Raw genomic sequence first — 23,325 nt, forward strand, 5'->3', positions numbered from 1 at the left:
CATCAAATCAAAATTCCATACCAAAAAAAAAACTAGATTTTGAACAAAATTACCTGAATGGATTCTTACTACCAAGGTCTATCAAGAAAAAACTGCTAACAAACCAAAACCTGCAGAAGAAAATCAGCAGAAACCTGGAAATACCATCAACACAAAACTGAATGAGTAACGTTCAATAACCTCTAGGTCATTTTGTTATATAAAGCTAAGTAAATGGGCTACTAAGCTACCAAGCTGCTAGGACAGAACTGACCTGGCTTGTAACTTCAATTAGCACTGAAGTGTGAAATGAGATTTGTGAAATCTCTTGAGCCTAACAATGGCAACAGAGTTTCACAGACCAGGAAACTCAGAATACTAGACATTGAAGAAATGGAAACAACCTCTGTGAATGTGTACAAGTCTGGGACAGTAATGGTGCAAGGCATCCTCTAGCGGTTCCTGCAGGACTTCTACAGGATCTAAGAGAGAGCAGAGCAGGAAAATCTCTCTCTCTGTGATGACTCCCCATCCTGAGTGAGTCTGATCACACCTCTTCAAACTGTCCTGCAGACGAGGATAGCCTGGAGGTGAGAAAGGTGAGGTGTGACAGAGAGCAGGACACGCCCACAGAGAAGCCAGCAGAACCAGCAATTGTGCTCCTTATTGACTCAAACGTATTCCCAAACACAAAGTGGCTCAGCTCTGGTGCCCAAACACTAGGCCTGCCCTGGAGCTGTTGTCAGAGGACAGACTAGGGGCCCCCAGCCACATCATAATTCACACAGGCACAAATGACCTGAGGGTCCAGCAGGAAAGGGTGGCCACAGCACTCAAGGGAGTGATTTAAAAAGCTTATTCCACTTTCCCCAAAGAACAAGTGGTTCCACCACCATGAAAATACATTCATTCACCTTGCCACCATACAGTGGGTAAGTGCAAGCATTTCCCAGGAGTGTTCCTCAAAACCTAATGTCTACCTGGCCCACCATGCCACCCTGGACTTGAACAGCCTTTACGACCACGTCCACCTCTACAAGGCAGCAATCCCAACTAGAGGTCGACCGATTAATCGGAATGGCCGATTAATTAGGGCCGATTTCAAGTTTTCATAACAATCGGAAATCAGTATTTTTGGACGCCGATTTGGCCGATTTTAAATTGTTTTACATCTTTATTTAACTAGGCAAGTCAGTTAAGAACATATTCTTATTTTCAATGACGGCCTAGGACGGTGGGTGAACTGCCTTGTTCAGGGGCAGAACGACAGATTTTTACCTTGTCAGCTCGGGGATTCAATCTTGCAACATTACGGTTAATTAGTCCAACGCTCTAACCACCTGCTTTACATTGCACTCCACGAGGAGCCTGCCTGTTAAGCGAATGCAGTAAAAAGCCAAGGTAAGTTGCTAGCTAGCATTAAACTAATCTTATAAAAAACAATCAATCAATCATAATCACTAGTTAACTATACATGGTTGATGATATTACTAGTTTATCTAGCCTGTCCTGCATTGCATATAATCACTTAGGTACACGTTGCTCCAACATGTACCTAACCATAAACATCAATGCCTTTCTTAAAATCAATACACAAGTATATATTTTTAAACCTGCATATTTAGTTAATATTGCATGCTAACATGAATTTCTTTTAACTAGGGAAAATGTGTCACTTCTCTTGCAACACCGTCAGGGTATATGCAGCAGTTTGGGCCGCCTGGCTCGTTGCGAACTGTGAAGACTATTTCTTCCTAACAAAAGACAGCCGACTTCGCCAAATGGGGGATGATTTAACAAAAGCACAATCTTTGCACGACTGTACCTAACCATAAACATCAATGCCTTTCTTAAAATCAATACACAGAAGTATATATTTTTAAACCTGCATATTTAGCTAAAAGAAATCCAGGTTAGCAGGCAATATTACCCAGGTGAAATTGTGTTACTTCTCTTGCGTTCATTGCACGCAGAGTCAGGGTATATGCAACAGTTTGGGCCACCTGGCTCATTGCGAACTAATTTGCCAGAATTGTACGTAATTATGACAAAACATTGAAGGTTGTGCATTGTAACAGGAATATTTAGACTTATGGATGCCACCCATTAGATAAAATACGGAACGGTTCCGTATTTCACTGAAAGGAAAAACTTTTTGTTTTCGAGATGATAGTTTCCGGATTCGACCATATTAATGACCTATGGCTCGTATTTCTGTGTGTTTATTATATTATAATTAAGTCTATGATTTGATAGAGCAGTCTGACTGAGTGGTGGTAGGCAGCAGCAGGCTCGTAAGCATTCATTTAAACAGCACTTTCGTGCATTTTGCCAGCAGCTCTTCGCTGTGCTTCAAACATTGCGCTGTTTATGACTTCAAGCCTATCAACTCCCAAGATTAGGCTGGTGTAACCGATGTGAAATGGCTAGCTAGTTAGCGGGTGCGCGCTAATAGCGTTTCAAACGTCCCTCGCTCTGAGACTTGAAGTAGTTGTTCCTCTTGCTCTACATGGGTGACTCTGCTTCAAGGGTGGCTGTTGTCGATATGTTCCTGGTTCGAGCCCAGGTAGGAGCGAGGAGAGGGACGGAAACTATACTGTTACACTGGAAATACTAAAGTGCCTATAAGAACATCCTATAGTCAAAGGTATATGTAATACAAATCGTATAGAGAGAAATAGTCCTATTATTCCTATAATAACTACAACCTAAAACTTCTTACCTGGTGTCATGACGTTGCCCTCTTTGGGTTTTCTATGCACCATCCCCCTACCTCTGTCTCCCACACCCAGGCTGCTGTGGTCAGAAGAGGTCGTAAATTCCTATGAGAAGATCCTGCCTCATGGCCTCAGTATAGAGAGAGTTTTCATAGACCAAACAAAGGAATTCTTCTACCTCACAGAACTTGACAACCGAACAATATTCAGGTTCTGGAGAAGGTATAAAAGATCGGTGAAGAATCCAGCTACGAACTTGTCCGCTTGGTACAATTTTGTGAAACTCATGAGAGAAAATACAGGTTAAAAACATTAAAAACTAAATCATGAAACTGAATCAATGCAGCCGCACCCGCTCTGCTCTCTAACCCCAGACAGTCCCTGACAAGTATCTGATATGGATTGAGATTGTGTTTTAGAAGTCAAATTACTAAAATACTACATGATAAAACAAACGGGACACGTCTATTTTTAATGTGACATTACGATACAAATTACTGTACATCTTACTAATCTTTAAAAAAAAAAATATCTTTGTGTTCTTCATCCAGATTGTAAAATAACAAATTATCTTATTGAGTGTACCTATCTTATGTTTGTGCATATTACCATTGCGCCGTTTATATAATAGCCTCAGTTATGAGACTTACATCTAATGGTTGTATAAAATTAATTAATAAGGATGTAGCTATTTGGGATATGATGGGATGCTATGTAATGATGTTAATGTGAGAGAATTGTATTTCTGTTTAAAGTTTCACTAAGTCATGGGCACGCCCCCATGAACAGACAGGGCCTGGCGTCATGAGACAGCCTTTTCCTGCTATTCCGAATAAAACCCCCCACCTTGGTTTTCTATCAGCAGACCGAGCTTACCTCACTTACGAGATGGCTAAAGGTTGGAGACCAGCATTCCTCTTTCTGAACTTTAACCATACCACGTGGTTAAACTCTTAGACTATCGATACCAACAGAATAAGAACAAGTATTTGATATTAATTACTAGTCTGCAGCTAGGAATTCGGTATCATTGAACACGAAGAGCGACAACCGCCATTCTATAACAACATGAATGTCACTCTGAACTATCCTAACAGAAACAGAGAGAGAGGCAGAGAGAGAGAGGCAGAGAGAGAGAGAGAGACAGAGACAGAGAGGACAAACTCTCCAACAGAAACAAACTTTTCAACAAAGATCCGACGACACACTGAGCGTAAATATATATATTGATTGCAATTATTCCCGAATGAGTGAGCATTAATGTGCAAAGGATTAGCATTTCAATTGTTATAATTATCAACACTGTAGTGACTTCTCAGCCTCCCCCACTCCCCTTTTGTCTAACAAGCCGCCATGCCGGTTTAGCCCACTAGGGCACATTCCTCTATCATTTCTTGTAACGATATCTACTGTTTGTTATGCATTTCTGTGAATTACTTAGTAAATCAATTATTTTAAGACAATTGATGTATGGATGACTCAGTGAAGACTGGCTTCGTGCAGATAACCAACAATTTACGACGTTTGGAATGAGACTGACGTGAGGTAAATAAGTCATTAATTCGAAGACTAATTGATCAGATATTAAATATCTGAAAGTTATATTAGGAAAATTATAACTTTGCAATCTGAATATTTTCCTTGGTGCCCCGACTTCCTAGTTAATTACAGTTACATGATTAATCAGGTTAATTGCGTAATAATAATTAGAGAGTTATTTGATAAATATGTCTTCAGTTTTAATGATGACAAAAACACGACACTGGGAATATTGAAGACTCATGTTAAAAGGAACCACCAGCTTTCATATGTTCTCATGTTCTGAGCAAGGAACTTAAACGTTAGCTTTCTTACATGGCACATATTGCACTTTTACTTTCTTCTCCAACACTTTGTTTTTGCATTATTTAAACCAAATTGAACATGTTTCATTATTTATTTGAGGCTAAATTGATTTTATTGATGTATTATATTAAGTTAAAATAAGTGTTAATTCAGTATTGTTGTAATTGTCGTTATTACAAAAAAAGTCGGCTGATTAATCGGTATCAGCCTTTTTTGGTCCTCCAATAAATCGGTATCGGCGTTGAAAAATCCTAAATCGGTCGACTTCTAATCCCAACTTTTGCCAAGACCCTAAAAGACGTCACCCTCAACCGCAGCCCCAGCACCTCACACAGGAGCAACAGAGCAACGGACACTCTGCCATGACCAGCGAGACACCCTCCCAGACCTGCAAGACCCACTCCCGAAGGACCCGCACCCAGAGAACCGATGCCAAGAGAACCTACAGCCAGACCACAGCTTCACTCGGGCTCCCGAGTGGCGCAGCAGTCTAAGGCACTGCATCTCAGTGCTAGAGGCATCACTACAGACCCTAGTTCGATTCCAGGCTGTACCACAACCTGCCGTGATTGTGCGCTGTCCTATGGGACTCCCAATTGGCCCAGCATCGTCCGGGTTAGGGTTTGGCCGGGGTAGGCCGCCATTGTAAATAAGAATTTGTTCTTAACTGACTTGCCTAGTTAAATAAAGGTTAAATAAAATAAATACAAATTTACCAGCCACACCCCAACCAGCTGAGACCACCCCAAGCAAACTCCAGCCACACCCTATATAGCCCCCCCCCCCAGATCAGACCTATGCCCCTTCTGTACCCCCTGCAGCAAGGACCTCAACCTTGACACATGCCCAGGCCGTGAGCAGAGCAACTGGCCCAACCCCCACTAATACACCTCCCCCCAAGCCCCATCCTGAGACCTATCAGATGCTCAACGTGCTCTGCTCACACCTACTGTAATGGTCCGAGCCTAAACCACAAGAAAACGACACTAAGGAATACAAAGATTTTACTATCTCATGCTGGAATATACCACATACCTTTTGCCTAAAGAGCAGGAACCCAGACTCCATCAAATAAATTGTAAATACAGACATTGTAACTCTACAAGAAACATGGTATAGAGGAGACGAACACACTGTTTGCCTTCTAGGTTACAGAGAGCTGGTAGTACCATCCACCAAACTACCAGGTGTGAAAAAGGGAAAAGACTTAGGGGTTTGCAAATTTGGTATAGAGCAGACCTAACCCACTCTATTAAATTAATCAAAACAGGAACATTTTACATATGGCTAGAAATTAAACCAGGAAATGATCTCAACAGAGAAAAATGTCCTCCTGTGTGCTACCTATATCCCCCCACTTTAATGAAGACAGCTTATCCAAGAGGGGGAGATCGATCATTTCCAGACCCAGGGATATGGACTAGTCTGTGGAGACCTAAATGCCAGAACTGGACAAGAACTCAACACCCTCAGCACACAGGGGGACAAACACCTACTTGGAGGTGACAGCATTCCCTCCCCCATATGCCCCCCTAGGCACAACTACGACAACATAACCAACAAAAATGGGTCACAACTTCTGCAGCTCTGTTGCATACTGGGTATATACATAGTCAATGGTAGGCTTCGAGGAGACTCCTACGGAAGGTACACCTATAGCTCATCCCTTGGCAGTAGCACTGATTACTTTATCACTGACCACAACCCAGTCTCTTAGAGCGTTCATAGTCAGCCCACTAACACACCTATCAGATCACAGCAAAATCACTTTATCTGAACAGAGCAATACTCAAATCATGAGGCGTCAAAGCCAAAGGAACTGCACAAAATGAAGGACAGTAGTGTAGAAACCTACCAAAAAACTATATTAGGCAACAACAAATTCAATCCCTTTTAGACAAATTCCTGGACAAAACATTTCAATTTAATAGTGAAGGTGTAAACCTGGCAGAAAGCCTAATCCGTATATTTGACCTTTCAGCTTCCTATCAAATCTAAAAATGTCAAGCAGACAACCTAAGAAAATGAACAACAATGACAAATGGTTTAACGAAGAATGCAAAAACCCGAGAAAGAAATTGAGAAACCTATACATCCAGAAACATAGACACCCAGAAAACCTGAGCCTACGCCTTCACTATGGTGAATCACTAAAACAATACAGAAATACAGTACGGAAAAAGAAGGAACAGCACGTCACAAATCAGCTCAATGTAACTGAAGAATCCATAGAATCTAACCACTTCTGGGAAAATGGGAAAACACTAAAACAACAACACGAAGAATTATCTATCCAAAATGGAGATGGATAAACCACTTCTCCAATCTATTTGTCCCTATAACAAAGAACAAAGAACAAACAGCAAAAACATATACATGATCAAGTACAAATCTTAGAATCAACTATTAAAGACTACCAGAACCCACTGGATTCTCCAATTACATTGAATGAACTACAGGACAAAATACAAACCCCGATTCCCACAGGGGGGCCAGTACAAAAAAAAAAAAATGTATTAAATGTATGCATTCACTACTGTAAGGCGCTCTGGATAAGAGCGTCTGCTAAATGACTAAAATGTAAAATGTAATCCTCAACTCTGGCATTGTCCCCAATATTTGGAACCAAGGACTGATAATCCACAAATGTGGAGACAAATCTGACCCCAATAACTACTGTGGGATATACGTCAATTTGGCCTTAGGGTCTGCTATACAAATTGATGGGTGAAAAACATACAATGTTATAAAACCCACATAAACAAACAAGTGTTGAGTATAAATGGTCAAAACACACATTCCATTCCACAGGGCCATGGGTTGAGACCGGGATGCAGCTTAAGTCCCACCCTCTTCAACATACATATATATATATATATCAACAAATTGACAAGGGCACTAGAACAGTCTGCAGCACCCAACCTAACACTACTAAAATCTGAAGTCAAACGTCTAATGTTTGCTGATGATCTGGTGCTTCTGTCCCCAACCAAGGAGGGCCGACCGCAGCACCCAGATCTTCTGCACAGATTCTGTCAGGCTTGGGCCCAGAAAGAAAATCTCAGTAACACAAAAATATTGGTGTTCCAACTAAATGAAGAATATTTTCAGGAAGAAAAGTAGCGAAAGAGAGAGAAAATGAGGAAGGAGAAGTTACCTGTTCCCAGCATTGTGGAAGGAGTTCAGCCTCAACTCTGGTAGGACCAACATGTCTGGCAAACGCCACACAACCCGTTAGGATCATCCGCCTATAGACAAACAGACACAACCTGTTAGGATCAGCTACCTATATACATACAGACAGAACCTGTTAGGATCATCTACCTATATACATACAGACACAACCTGTTAGGATCATCTACCTATATACATACATATAGACACAACCTGTTAGGATCATCTACCTATATACATACATATAGACACAACCTGTTAGGATCATCTACCTATAGACACAACCTGTTAGGATCATCTACCTATAGACACAACCTGTTAGGATCATCTACCTATAGACACAACCTGTTAGGATCATCTACTTATAGACACAACGTGTTAGGATCATCTACCTATAGACACAACGTGTTAGGATCATCTACCTATAGACACAACGTGTTAGGATCATCTACCTATAGACACAACCTGTTAGGATCATCTACCTATAGACACAACCTGTTAGGATCATCTACCTATAGACACAACCTGTTAGGATCATCTACCTATAGACACAACCTGTTAGGATCATCTAGCTATATACATACAGACACAACCTGTTAGGATCATCTAGCTATATACATACAGACACAACCTGTTAGGATCATCTAACTATAGACACAACCTGTTAGGATCATCTACCTATAGACACAACCTGTTAGGATCATCTACCTATAGACACAACCTGTTAGGATCATCTACCTATAGACACAACCTGTTAGGATCATCTACCTATATACATACATATAGACACAACCTGTTAGGATCATCTACCTATATACATACAGACACAACCTGTTAGGATCATCTACCTATATACATACAGACACAACCTGTTAGGATCATCTACCTATATACATATAGACACAACCTGTTAGGATCATCTACCTATAGACACAACCTGTTAGGATCATCTACCTATAGACACATCCTGTTAGGATCATCTACCTATAGACACAACCTGTTAGGATCATCTACCTATAGATACAACCTGTTAGGATCATCTACCTATATACATACAGACACAACCCGTTAGGATCATCTACCTATAGACACATCCTGTTAGGATCATCTACCTATAGACATATAGACACAACCTGTTAGGATCATCTACCTATAGACACAACCTGTTAGGATCATCTACCTATATACATACATATAGACACAACCTGTTAGGATCATCTACCTATAGACACAACCTGTTAGGATCATCTACCTATAGACACAACCTGTTAGGATCATCTACCTATATACATACAGACACAACCTGTTAAGATCATCTACCTATAGACACATCCTGTTAGGATCATCTACCTATATACATATAGACACAACCTGTAAGGATCATCTACCTATAGACACAACCTGTTAGGATCATCTACCTATAGACACAACCTGTTAGGATCATCTACCTATAGACACAACCTGTTAGGATCATCTACCTATAGACACAACCTGTTAGGATCATCTACTTATAGACACAACGTGTTAGGATCATCTACCTATAGACACAACGTGTTAGGATCATCTACCTATAGACACAACGTGTTAGGATCATCTACCTATAGACACAACCTGTTAGGATCATCTACCTATAGACACAACCTGTTAGGAGCATCTGCCTATATACACACATACAGACACAACCTGTTAGGAGCATCTGCCTATATACATACATACAGACACAACCTGTTAGGAGCATCTGCCTATATACATGCATACAGACACAACCTGTTAGGAGCATCTGCCTATATACATGCATACAGACACAACCTGTTAGGATCATCTACCTATATCATACAGACACAACCTGTTAGGATCATCTACCTATAGACACAACCTGTTAGGATCATCTACCTTCATAAGACACAACCTGTTAGGATCATCTACCTATAGACACAACCTGTTAGGATCATCTACCTATAGACACAACCTGTTAGGATCATCTACCTATAGACACAACCTGTTAGGATCATCTACCTATAGACACAACCAGTTAGGATCATCTACCTATAGACACAACCAGTTATGATCATCTACCTATAGACACAACCAGTTATGATCATCTACCTATAGACACAACCTGTTAGGATCATCTACCTATATACATACAGACACAACCTGTTAGGATCATCTACCTATATACATACATATAGACACAACCTGTTAGGATCATCTACCTATATACATATAGACACAACCTGTTAGGATCATCTACCTATATACATACATATAGACACAACCTGTTAGGATCATCTACCTATATACATATAGACACAACCTGTTAGGATCATCTACCTATATACATACATATAGACACAACCTGTTAGGATCATCTACCTATAACTATAGACACAACCTGTTAGGATCATCTACCTATAGACACAACCTGTTAGGATCATCTACCTATAGACACAACCTGTTAGGATCATCTACCTATAGACACAACCTGTTAGGATCATCTACCTATAGACACAACCTGTTAGGAGCATCTGCCTATATACATACATACAGACACAACCTGTTAGGAGCATCTGCCTATATACATACATACATACAGACACAACCTGTTAGGAGCATCTGCCTATATACATGCATACAGACACAACCTGTTAGGATCATCTACCTATATACATACAGACACAACCTGTTAGGATCATCTACCTATTACAGACACAACCTGTTAGGATCATCTACCTATAGACACAACCTGTTAGGATCATCTACCTATAGACACAACCTGTTAGGATCATCTACCTATAGACACAACCTGTTAGGATCATCTACCTATAGACACAACCTGTTAGGATCATCTACCTATAGACACAACCTGTTAGGATCATCTGCCTATAGACACAACCTGTTAGGATCATCTACCTATAGACACAACCTGTTAGGATCATCTACCTATAGACACAACCTGTTAGGATCATCTACCTATTAGACACAACCTGTTAGGATCATCTACCTATAGACACAACCTGTTAGGATCATCTACCTATAGACACAACCTGTTAGGATCATCTACCTATAACAGACACAACCTGTTAGGATCATCTACCTATATACATACATATAGACACAACCTGTTAGGATCATCTACCTATATACATACAGACACAACCTGTTAGGATCATCTACCTATAGACACAACCTGTTAGGATCATCTACCTATATAGACACAACCTGTTAGGATCATCTACCTATAGACACAACCTGTTAGGATCATCTACCTATAACATAGACACAACCTGTTAGGATCATCTACCTATAGACACAACCTGTTAGGATCATCTACCTATAGACACAACCTGTTAGGATCATCTACCTATATACATACTATAGACACAACCTGTTAGGATCATCTACCTATATACATACATATAGACACAACCTGTTAGGATCATCTACCTATAGACACAACCTGTTAGGATCATCTACCTATATACATACATATAGACACAACCTGTTAGGATCATCTACCTATAGACACAACCTGTTAGGATCATCTACCTATATACATACAATAGACACAACCTGTTAGGATCATCTACCTATAGACACAACCTGTTAGGATCATCTACCTATAGACACAACCTGTTAGGATCATCTACCTATAGACACAACCTGTTAGGATCATCTACCTATAGACACAACCTGTTAGGATCATCTACCTATAGACACAACCTGTTAGGATCATCTACCTATAGACACAACCTGTTAGGATCATCTACCTATAGACACAACCTGTTAGGATCATCTACCTATAGACACAACCTGTTAGGATCATCTACCTATAAGACACAACCTGTTAGGATCATCTACCTATTAGACACAACCTGTTAGGATCATCTACCTATATACATACAGACACAACCTGTTAGGATCATCTACCTATATACATACAGACACAACCTGTTAGGATCATCTACCTATAGACACAACCTGTTAGGATCATCTACCTATAGACACAACCTGTTAGGATCATCTACCTATATAGACACAACCTGTTAGGATCATCTACCTATAGACACAACCTGTTAGGATCATCTACCTATAGACACAACCTGTTAGGATCATCTACCTATAGACACAACCTGTTAGGATCATCTACCTATAGACACAACCTGTTAGGATCATCTACCTATAGACACAACCTGTTAGGATCATCTACCTATAGACACAACCTGTTAGGATCATCTACCTAAACTATAGACACAACCTGTTAGGATCATCTACCTATAGACACAACCTGTTAGGATCATCTACCTTATAGACACAACCTGTTAGGATCATCTACCTATATACATACTATAGACACAACCTGTTAGGATCATCTACCTATATACATACAGACACAACCTGTTAGGATCATCTACCTATAGACACAACCTGTTAGGATCATCTACCTAACATAGACACAACCTGTTAGGATCATCTACCTATAGACACAACCTGTTAGGATCATCTACCTATAACATACATATAGACACAACCTGTTAGGATCATCTACCTATAGACACAACCTGTTAGGATCATCTACCTATAGACACAACCTGTTAGGATCATCTACCTATATACATACATATAGACACAACCTGTTAGGATCATCTACCTATATACAACTATAGACACAACCTGTTAGGATCATCTACCTATAGACACAACCTGTTAGGATCATCTACCTATATACATACAGACACAACCTGTTAGGATCATCTACCTATAGACACAACGTGTTAGGATCATCTACCTATATACCAGACACAACCTGTTAGGATCATCTACCTATAGACACAACCTGTTAGGATCATCTACCTATAGACACAACCTGTTAGGATCATCTACCTATAGACACAACCTGTTAGGATCATCTACCTATAGACACAACCTGTTAGGATCATCTACCTATAGACACAACCTGTTAGGATCATCTACCTATAGACACAACCTGTTAGGATCATCTACCTATAGACACAACCTGTTAGGATCATCTACCTATAGACACAACCTGTTAGGATCATCTACCTATAGACACAACCTGTTAGGATCATCTACCTATAGACACAACCTGTTAGGATCATCTACCTATATACATACAGACACAACCTGTTAGGATCATCTACCTATATACATACAAGACACAACCTGTTAGGATCATCTACCTTATAGACACAACCTGTTAGGATCATCTACCTATATACATACATATAGACACAACCTGTTAGGATCATCTACCTATAGACACAACCTGTTAGGATCATCTACCTATAGACACAACCTGTTAGGATCATCTACCTATAGACACAACCTGTTAGGATCATCTACCTATAGACACAACCTGTTAGGATCATCTACCTATAGACACAACCTGTTAGGATCATCTACCTATAGACACAACCTGTTAGGATCATCTACCTATAGACACAACCTGTTAGGATCATCTACCTATAGACACAACCTGTTAGGATCATCTACCTATAGACACAACCTGTTAGGATCATCTACCAAACAACTATAGACACAACCTGTTAGGATCATCTACCTATAGACACAACCTGTTAGGATCATCTACCTATATACATACAGACACAACCTGTTAGGATCATCTACCTATATACATACAGACACAACCTGTTAGGATCATCTACATACAGACACAACCTGTTAGGATCATCTACCTATAGACACAACCTGTTAGGATCATCTACCTATAGACACAACCTGTTAGGATCATCTACCTATAGACACAACCTGTTAGGATCATCTACCTATAGACACAACCTGTTAGGATCATCTACCTATAGACACAACCTGTTAGGATCATCTACCTATAGACACAACCTGTTAGGATCATCTACCTATAGACACAACCTGTTAAGATCATCTACCTATAGACATACATATAGACACAACCTGTTAGGATCATCTACCTATAGACACAACCTGTTAGGATCATCTACCTATTTAGACACAACCTGTTAGGATCATCTACCTATAGACACAACCTGTCAGGATCATCTACCTATAGACACAACCTGTTAGGATCATCTACCTATATACATACATATAGACACAACCTGTTAGGATCATCTACCTATATACATACATATAGACACAACCTGTTAGGATCATCTACCATATAGACACAACCTGTTAGGATCATCTACCTATATACTACATATAGACACAACCTGTTAGGATCATCTACCTATAGACACAACCTGTTAGGATCATCTACCTATATACATACATATAGACACAACCTGTTAGGATCATCTACCTATATACATACAGACACAACCTGTTAGGATCATCTACCTATATACATACATATAGACACAACCTGTTAGGATCATCTACCTATATACATACATATAGACACAACCTGTTAGGATCATCTACCTATAGACACAACCTGTTAGGATCATCTACCTATAGACACAACCTGTTAGGATCATCTACCTATAGACACAACCTGTTAGGATCATCTACCTATAGACACAACCTGTTAGGATCATCTACCTATAGACACAACCTGTTAGGATCATCTACCTATAGACACAACCTGTTAGGATCATCTACCTATAGACACAACCTGTTAGGATCATCTACCTATAGACACAACCTGTTAGGATCATCTACCTATAGACACAACCTGTTAGGATCATCTACCTATAGACACAACCAGTTAGGATCATCTACCTATAGACACAACCTGTTAGGATCATCTACCTATATACATACAGACACAACCTGTTAGGATCATCTACCTATAGACACAACCTGTTAGGATCATCTACCTATAGACACAACCTGTTAGGATCATCTACCTATATACATACAGACACAACCTGTTAGGATCATCTACCTATAGACACAACCTGTTAGGATCATCTACCTATAGACACAACCTGTTAGGATCATCTACCTATAGACACAACCTGTTAGGATCATCTACCTATAGACACAACCTGTTAGGATCATCTACCTATAGACACAACCTGTTAGGATCATCTACCTATAGACACAACCTGTTAGGATCATCTACCTATAGACACAACCTGTTAGGATCATCTACCTATAGACACAACCTGTTAGGATCATCTACCTATAGACACAACCTGTTAGGATCATCTACCTATATACATACAGACACAACCTGTTAGGATCATCTACCTATAGACACAACCTGTTAGGATCATCTACCTATAGACACAACCTGTTAGGATCATCTACCTATATACATACATATAGACACAACCTGTTAGGATCATCTACCTATATACATACAGACACAACCTGTTAGGATCATCTACCTATATACATACAGACACAACCTGTTAGGATCATCTACCTATAGACACAACCTGTTAGGATCATCTACCTATAGACACAACCTGTTAGGATCATCTACCTATAGACACAACCTGTTAGGATCATCTACCTATAGACACAACCTGTTAGGATCATCTACCTATAGACACAACCTGTTAGGATCATCTACCTATAGACACAACCTGTTAGGATCATCTACCTATAGACACAACCTGTTAGGATCATCTACCTATAGACACAACCTGTTAGGATCATCTACCTATAGACACAACCTGTTAGGATCATCTACCTATAGACACAACCTGTTAGGATCATCTACCTATATACATACATATAGACACAACCTGTTAGGATCATCTACCTATAGACACAACCTGTTAGGATCATCTACCTATATACATACAGACACAACCTGTTAGGATCATCTACCTATATACATACAGACACAACCTGTTAGGATCATCTACCTATATACATACAGACACAACCTGTTAGGATCATCTACCTATAGATACAACCTGTTAGGATCATCTACCTATAGACACAACCTGTTAGGATCATCTACCTATAGACACAACCTGTTAGGATCATCTACCTATAGACACAACCTGTTAGGATCATCTACCTATAGACACAACCTGTTAGGATCATCTACCTATAGACACAACCTGTTAGGATCATCTACCTATAGACACAACTTGTTAGGATCATCTACCTATAGACACAACCTGTTAGGATCATCTACCTATAGACACAACCTGTTAAGATCATCTACCTATAGACATACATATAGACACAACCTGTTAGGATCATCTACCTATAGACACAACCTGTTAGGATCATCTACCTATATACATACAGACACAACCTGTTAGGATCATCTACCTATATACATACAGACACAACCTGTTAGGATCATCTACCTATATACATACAGACACAACCTGTTAGGATCATCTACCTATAGATACAACCTGTTAGGATCATCTACCTATAGACACAACCTGTTAGGATCATCTACCTATATACATACAGACACAACCTGTTAGGATCATCTACCTATAGACACAACCTGTTAGGATCATCTACCTATAGACACAACCTGTTAGGATCATCTACCTATAGACACAACCTGTTAGGATCATCTACCTATAGACACAACCTGTTAGGATCATCTACCTATAGACACAACCTGTTAGGATCATCTACCTATAGACACAACCTGTTAGGATCATCTACCTATATACATACAGACACAACCTGTTAGGATCATCTACCTATATACATACAGACACAACCTGTTAGGATCATCTACCTATATACATACAGACACAACCTGTTAGGATCATCTACCTATATACATACAGACACAACCTGTTAGGATCATCTACCTATAGATACAACCTGTTAGGATCATCTACCTATAGACACAACCTGTTAGGATCATCTACCTATATACATACAGACACAACCTGTTAGGATCATCTACCTATAGACACAACCTGTTAGGATCATCTACCTATAGACACAACCTGTTAGGATCATCTACCTATAGACACAACCTGTTAGGATCATCTACCTATAGACACAACCTGTTAGGATCATCTACCTATAGACACAACCTGTTAGGATCATCTACCTATAGACACAACCTGTTAAGATCATCTACCTATAGACATACATATAGACACAACCTGTTAGGATCATCTACCTATAGACACAACCTGTTAGGATCATCTACCTATATACATACAGACACAACCTGTTAGGATCATCTACCTATATACATACAGACACAACCTGTTAGGATCATCTACCTATAGATACAACCTGTTAGGATCATCTACCTATAGACACAACCTGTTAGGATCATCTACCTATATACATACAGACACAACCTGTTAGGATCATCTACCTATAGACACAACCTGTTAGGATCATCTACCTATAGACACAACCTGTTAGGATCATCTACCTATAGACACAACCTGTTAGGATCATCTACCTATAGATACAACCTGTTAGGATCATCTACCTATATACACAACCTGTTAGGATCATCAACCTATAGACACAACCTGTTAGGATCATCTACCTATAGACACAACCTGTTAGGATCATCTACCTATAGACACAACCTGTTAGGATCATCTACCTATAGACACAACCTGTTAGGATTATCTACCTATAGACACAACCTGTTAGGATCATCTACCTATAGACACAACCAGTTAGGATCATCTACCTATAGACACAACCAGTTAGGATCATCTACCTATAGACACAACCAGTTATGATCATGTACCTATAGACACAACCAGTTATGATCATCTACCTATAGACACAACCTGTTAGGATCATCTACCTATATACATACAGACACAACCTGTTAGTATCATCTACCTATATACATACATATAGACACAACCTGTTAGGATCATCTACCTATATACATACATATAGACACAACCTGTTAGGATCATCTACCTATATACATACATATAGACACAACCTGTTAGGATCATCTACCTATATACATACATATAGACACAACCTGTTAGGATCATCTACCTATATACATACATATAGACACAACCTGTTAGGATCATCTACCTATATACACACATATAGACACAACCTGTTAGGATCATCTACCTATATACACACATATAGACACAACCTGTTAGGATCATCTACCTATATACACACAACCTGTTAGGATCAACTGCCTATAGACACAACCTGTTAGGATCATCTACCTATAGACACAACCTGTTAGGATCATCTACCTATAGACACAACCTGTTAGGATAATCTACCTATAGACACAACCTGTTAGGATCATCTACCTATAGACACAACCTGTTAGGATCATCTACCTATAGACACAACCAGTTAGGATCATCTACCTATAGACACAACCTGTTAGGATCATCTACCTATAGACACAACCTGTTAGGATCATCTACCTATAGACACAACCTGTTAGGATCATCTACCTATAGACACAACCTGTTAGGATCATCTACCTATAGACACAACCTGTTAGGATCATCTATCTATATACATACAGACACAACCTGTTAGTATCATCTACCTATATACATACATATAGACACAACCTGTTAGGATCATCTACCTATAGACACAACCTGTTAGGAGCATCTGCCTATATACATACATACAGACACAACCTGTTAGGAGCATCTGCCTATATACATACATACAGACACAACCTGTTAGGATCATCTGCCTATATACATGCATACAGACACAACCTGTTAGGATCATCTACCTATAGACACAACCTGTTAGGATCATCTACCTATAGACACAACCTGTTAGGATCATCTACCTATAGACACAACCTGTTAGGATCATCTACCTATAGACACAACCTGTTAGGATCATCTACCTATAGACACAACCTGTTAGGATCATCTACCTATAGACACAACCTGTTAGGATCATCTACCTATAGACACAACCTGTTAGGATCATCTACCTATAGACACAACCTGTTAGGATCATCTACCTATAGACACAACCTGTTAGGAGCATCTGCCTATAAATACAGACACAACCTGTTAGGAGCATCTGCCTATATACAAATACAGACACAACCTGTTAGGAGCATCTGCCTATATACATGCATACAGACACAACCTGTTAGGATCATCTGCCTATATACATACAGACACAACCTGTTAGGATCATCTACCTATATACATACAGACACAACCTGTTAGGATCATCTACCTATAGACACAACCTGTTAGGATCATCTACCTATAGACACAACCAGTTAGGATCATCTACCTATAGACACAACCAGTTAGGATCATCTACCTATAGACACAACCAGTTAGGATCATCTACCTATAGACACAACCAGTTAGGATCATCTACCTATAGACACAACCAGTTAGGATCATCTACCTATAGACACAACCAGTTATGATCATCTACCTATAGACACAACCTGTTAGGATCATCTACCTATAGACACAACCTGTTAGGATCATCTATCTATATACATACAGACACAACCTGTTAGTATCATCTACCTATATACATACATATAGACACAACCTGTTAGGATCATCTACCTATAGACACAACCTGTTAGGAGCATCTGCCTATATACATACATACAGACACAACCTGTTAGGAGCATCTGCCTATATACATACATACAGACACAACCTGTTAGGAACATCTGCCTATATACATGCATACAGACACAACCTGTTAGGAGCATCTGCCTATATACATGCATACAGACACAACCTGTTAGGATCATCTACCTATAGACACAACCTGTTAGGATCATCTACCTATAGACACAACCTGTTAGGATCATCTACCTATAGACACAACCTGTTAGGATCATCTACCTATAGACACAACCTGTTAGGAGCATCTGCCTATATACATACATACAGACACAACCTGTTAGGAGCATCTGCCTATATACATACATACAGACACAACCTGTTAGGAGCATCTGCCTATATACATGCATACAGACACAACCTGTTAGGATCATCTACCTATAGACACAACCTGTTAGGATCATCTACCTATAGACACAACCTGTTAGGATCATCTACCATTATACATACATATAGACACAACCTGTTAGGATCATCTACCTATATACACAACCTGTTAGGATCATCTACCTATAGACACAACCTGTTAGGATCATCTACCTATAGACACAACCTGTTAGGATCATCTACCTATAGACACAACCTGTTAGGATCATCTACCTATAGACACAACCTGTTAGGATCATCTACCTATAGACACAACCAGTTATGATCATCTACCTATAGACACAACCAGTTATGATCATCTACCTATAGACACAACCTGTTAGGATCATCTACCTATATACATACAGACACAACCTGTTAGTATCATCTACCTATATACATACATATAGACACAACCTGTTAGGATCATCTACCTATATACATACATATAGACACAACCTGTTAGGATCATCTACCTATATACATACATATAGACACAACCTGTTAGGATCATCTACCTATATACATACATATAGACACAACCTGTTAGGATCATCTACCTATATACATACATATAGACACAACCTGTTAGGATCATCTACCTATATACACACAACCTGTTAGGATCATCTGCCTATAGACACAACCTGTTAGGATCATCTACCTATAGACACAACCTGTTAGGATCATCTACCTATATACATACAGACACAACCTGTTAGTATCATCTACCTATATACATACATATAGACACAACCTGTTAGGATCATCTACCTATAGACACAACCTGTTAGGATCATCTACCTATATACATACATATAGACACAACCTGTTAGGATCATCTACCTATATACATACATATAGACACAACCTGTTAGGATCATCTACCTATATACATACATATAGACACAACCTGTTAGGATCATCTACCTATATACATACATATAGACACAACCTGTTAGGATCATCTACCTATATACACACAACCTGTTAGGATCATCTGCCTATAGACACAACCTGTTAGGATCATCTACCTATAGACACAACCTGTTAGGATCATCTATCTATATACATACAGACACAACCTGTTAGTATCATCTACCTATATACATACATATAGACACAACCTGTTAGGATCATCTACCTATAGACACAACCTGTTAGGAGCATCTGCCTATATACATACATACAGACACAACCTGTTAGGAGCATCTGCCTATATACATACATACAGACACAACCTGTTAGGAACATCTGCCTATATACATGCATACAGACACAACCTGTTAGGATCATCTACCTATAGACACAACCTGTTAGGATCATCTACCTATAGACACAACCTGTTAGGATCATCTACCTATAGACACAACCTGTTAGGATCATCTACCTATAGACACAACCTGTTAGGATCATCTACCTATAGACACAACCTGTTAGGATCATCTACCTATAGACACAACCTGTTAGGAGCATCTGCCTATATACATACATACAGACACAACCTGTTAGGAGCATCTGCCTATATACATACATACAGACACAACCTGTTAGGAGCATCTGCCTATATACATGCATACAGACACAACCTGTTAGGATCATCTACCTATATACATACAGACACAACCTGTTAGGATCATCTACCTATATACAGACACAACCTGTTAGGATCATCTACCTATAGACACAACCTGTTAGGATCATCTACCTATAGACACAACCTGTTAGGATCATCTACCTATAGACACAACCTGTTAGGATCATCTACCTATAGACACAACCTGTTAGGATCATCTACCTATAGACACAACCTGTTAGGATCATCTACCTATAGACACAACCTGTTAGGATCATCTACCTATAGACACAACCTGTTAGGATCATCTACCTATAGACACAACCTGTTAGGATCATCTACCTATAGACACAACCAGTTAGGATCATCTACCTATAGACACAACCAGTTAGGATCATCTACCTATAGACACAACCAGTTAGGATCATCTACCTATTTAGACACAACCAGTTAGGATCATCTACCTATAGACACAACCTGTTAGGATCATCTACCTATATACATACAGACACAACCTGTTAGTATCATCTACCTATATACATACATATAGACACAACCTGTTAGGATCATCTACCTATATACATATAGACACAACCTGTTAGGATCATCTACCTATATACATACATATAGACACAACCTGTTAGGATCATCTACCTATATACACACAACCTGTTAGGATCATCTGCCTATAGACACAACCTGTGTGGATCATCTACCTATAGACACAACCTGTTAGGATCATCTACCTATAGACACAACCTGTTAGGATCATCTACCTATAGACACAACCTGTTAGGAGCATCTGCCTATATACATACATACAGACACAACCTGTTAGGAGCATCTGCCTATATACATACATACAGACACAACCTGTTAGGAGCATCTGCCTATATACATGCATACAGACACAACCTGTTAGGATCATCTACCTATATACATACAGACACAACCTGTTAGGATCATCTACCTATATACATACAGACACAACCTGTTAGGATCATCTACCTATAGACACAACCTGTTAGGATCATCTACCTATAGATACAACCTGTTAGGATCATCTACCTATAGATACAACCTGTTAGGATCATCTACCTATAGACACAACCTGTTAGGATCATCTACCTATAGACACAACCTGTTAGGATCATCTACCTATAGACACAACCTGTTAGGATCATCTACCTATAGACACAACCTGTTAGGATCATCTACCTATAGACACAACCTGTTAGGATCATCTACCATACATACTATAGACACAACCTGTTAGGATCATCTACCTATAGACACAACCAGTTATGATCATCTACCTATAAACCAGTTATGATATCTACCTATAGACACAACCTGTTAGGATCATCTACCTATATACATACAAAGACACAACCTGTTAGGATCATCTACCTATATACATACATAGACACAACCTGTTAGGATCATCTACCAAACATATATAGACACAAGCTGTTAGGATCATCTACCTATATACATACATATAGACACAACCTGTTAGGATCATCTACCTATAGACACAACCTGTTAGGATCATCTACCTATAGACACAACCTGTTAGGATCATCTACCATATACACATATAGACACAACCTGTTAGGATCATCTACCTATAGACACAACCTGAGGATATCTACCTATAGACACAACCTGTTAGGATCATCTACCTATAGACACAACCTGTTAGGATCATCTACCCATATAGACACAACCTGTTAGGATCATCTACCTATAGACACAACCTGTTAGGATCATCTACCTATATACATACATATAGACACAACCTGTTAGGATCATCTACCTATCAGACACAACCTGTTAGGATCATCTACCTATAGACACAACCTGTTAGGATCATCTACCTATATACATACATATAGACACAACCTGTTAGGATCATCTACCTATATACATACATAGACACAACCTGTTAGGATCATCTACCTATATAGACACAACCCGTTAGGATCATCTACCTATAGACACAACCTGTTAGGATCATCTACCTATAGACACAACCTGTTAGGATCATCTACCTATAGACACAACCTGTTAGGATCATCTACCTATAGACACAACCTGTTAGGATCATCTACCTATA

The 23,325-nt window shown here is 39.3% G+C and overlaps 1 protein-coding gene across 8 annotated transcripts in view; it reads right to left on the bottom strand.

Annotated features, from left to right (window-relative positions):
* The window catches only part of LOC106592044 (RAB11-binding protein RELCH homolog), a 137,949-nt gene that overhangs the window by 30,166 nt on the left and 84,458 nt on the right, over positions 1-23,325 (bottom strand). For all 8 annotated transcript variants that reach the window (XR_006762723.1, XM_045710911.1, XM_045710908.1 and 5 more), the window contains one exon: positions 7,699-7,789. Coding sequence is in view for 7 of the 8 variants with exons in the window: in XM_045710911.1 (XP_045566867.1) it covers positions 7,699-7,789 (91 nt within the window). In the remaining variant the exon portion in view is untranslated. The remainder of the gene's footprint in view (positions 1-7,698; positions 7,790-23,325) is intronic.

This window comes from Salmo salar, chromosome ssa29, assembly GCF_905237065.1.
Source record: "Salmo salar chromosome ssa29, Ssal_v3.1, whole genome shotgun sequence".
Taxonomy (NCBI): Eukaryota; Metazoa; Chordata; class Actinopteri; order Salmoniformes; family Salmonidae; genus Salmo; species Salmo salar.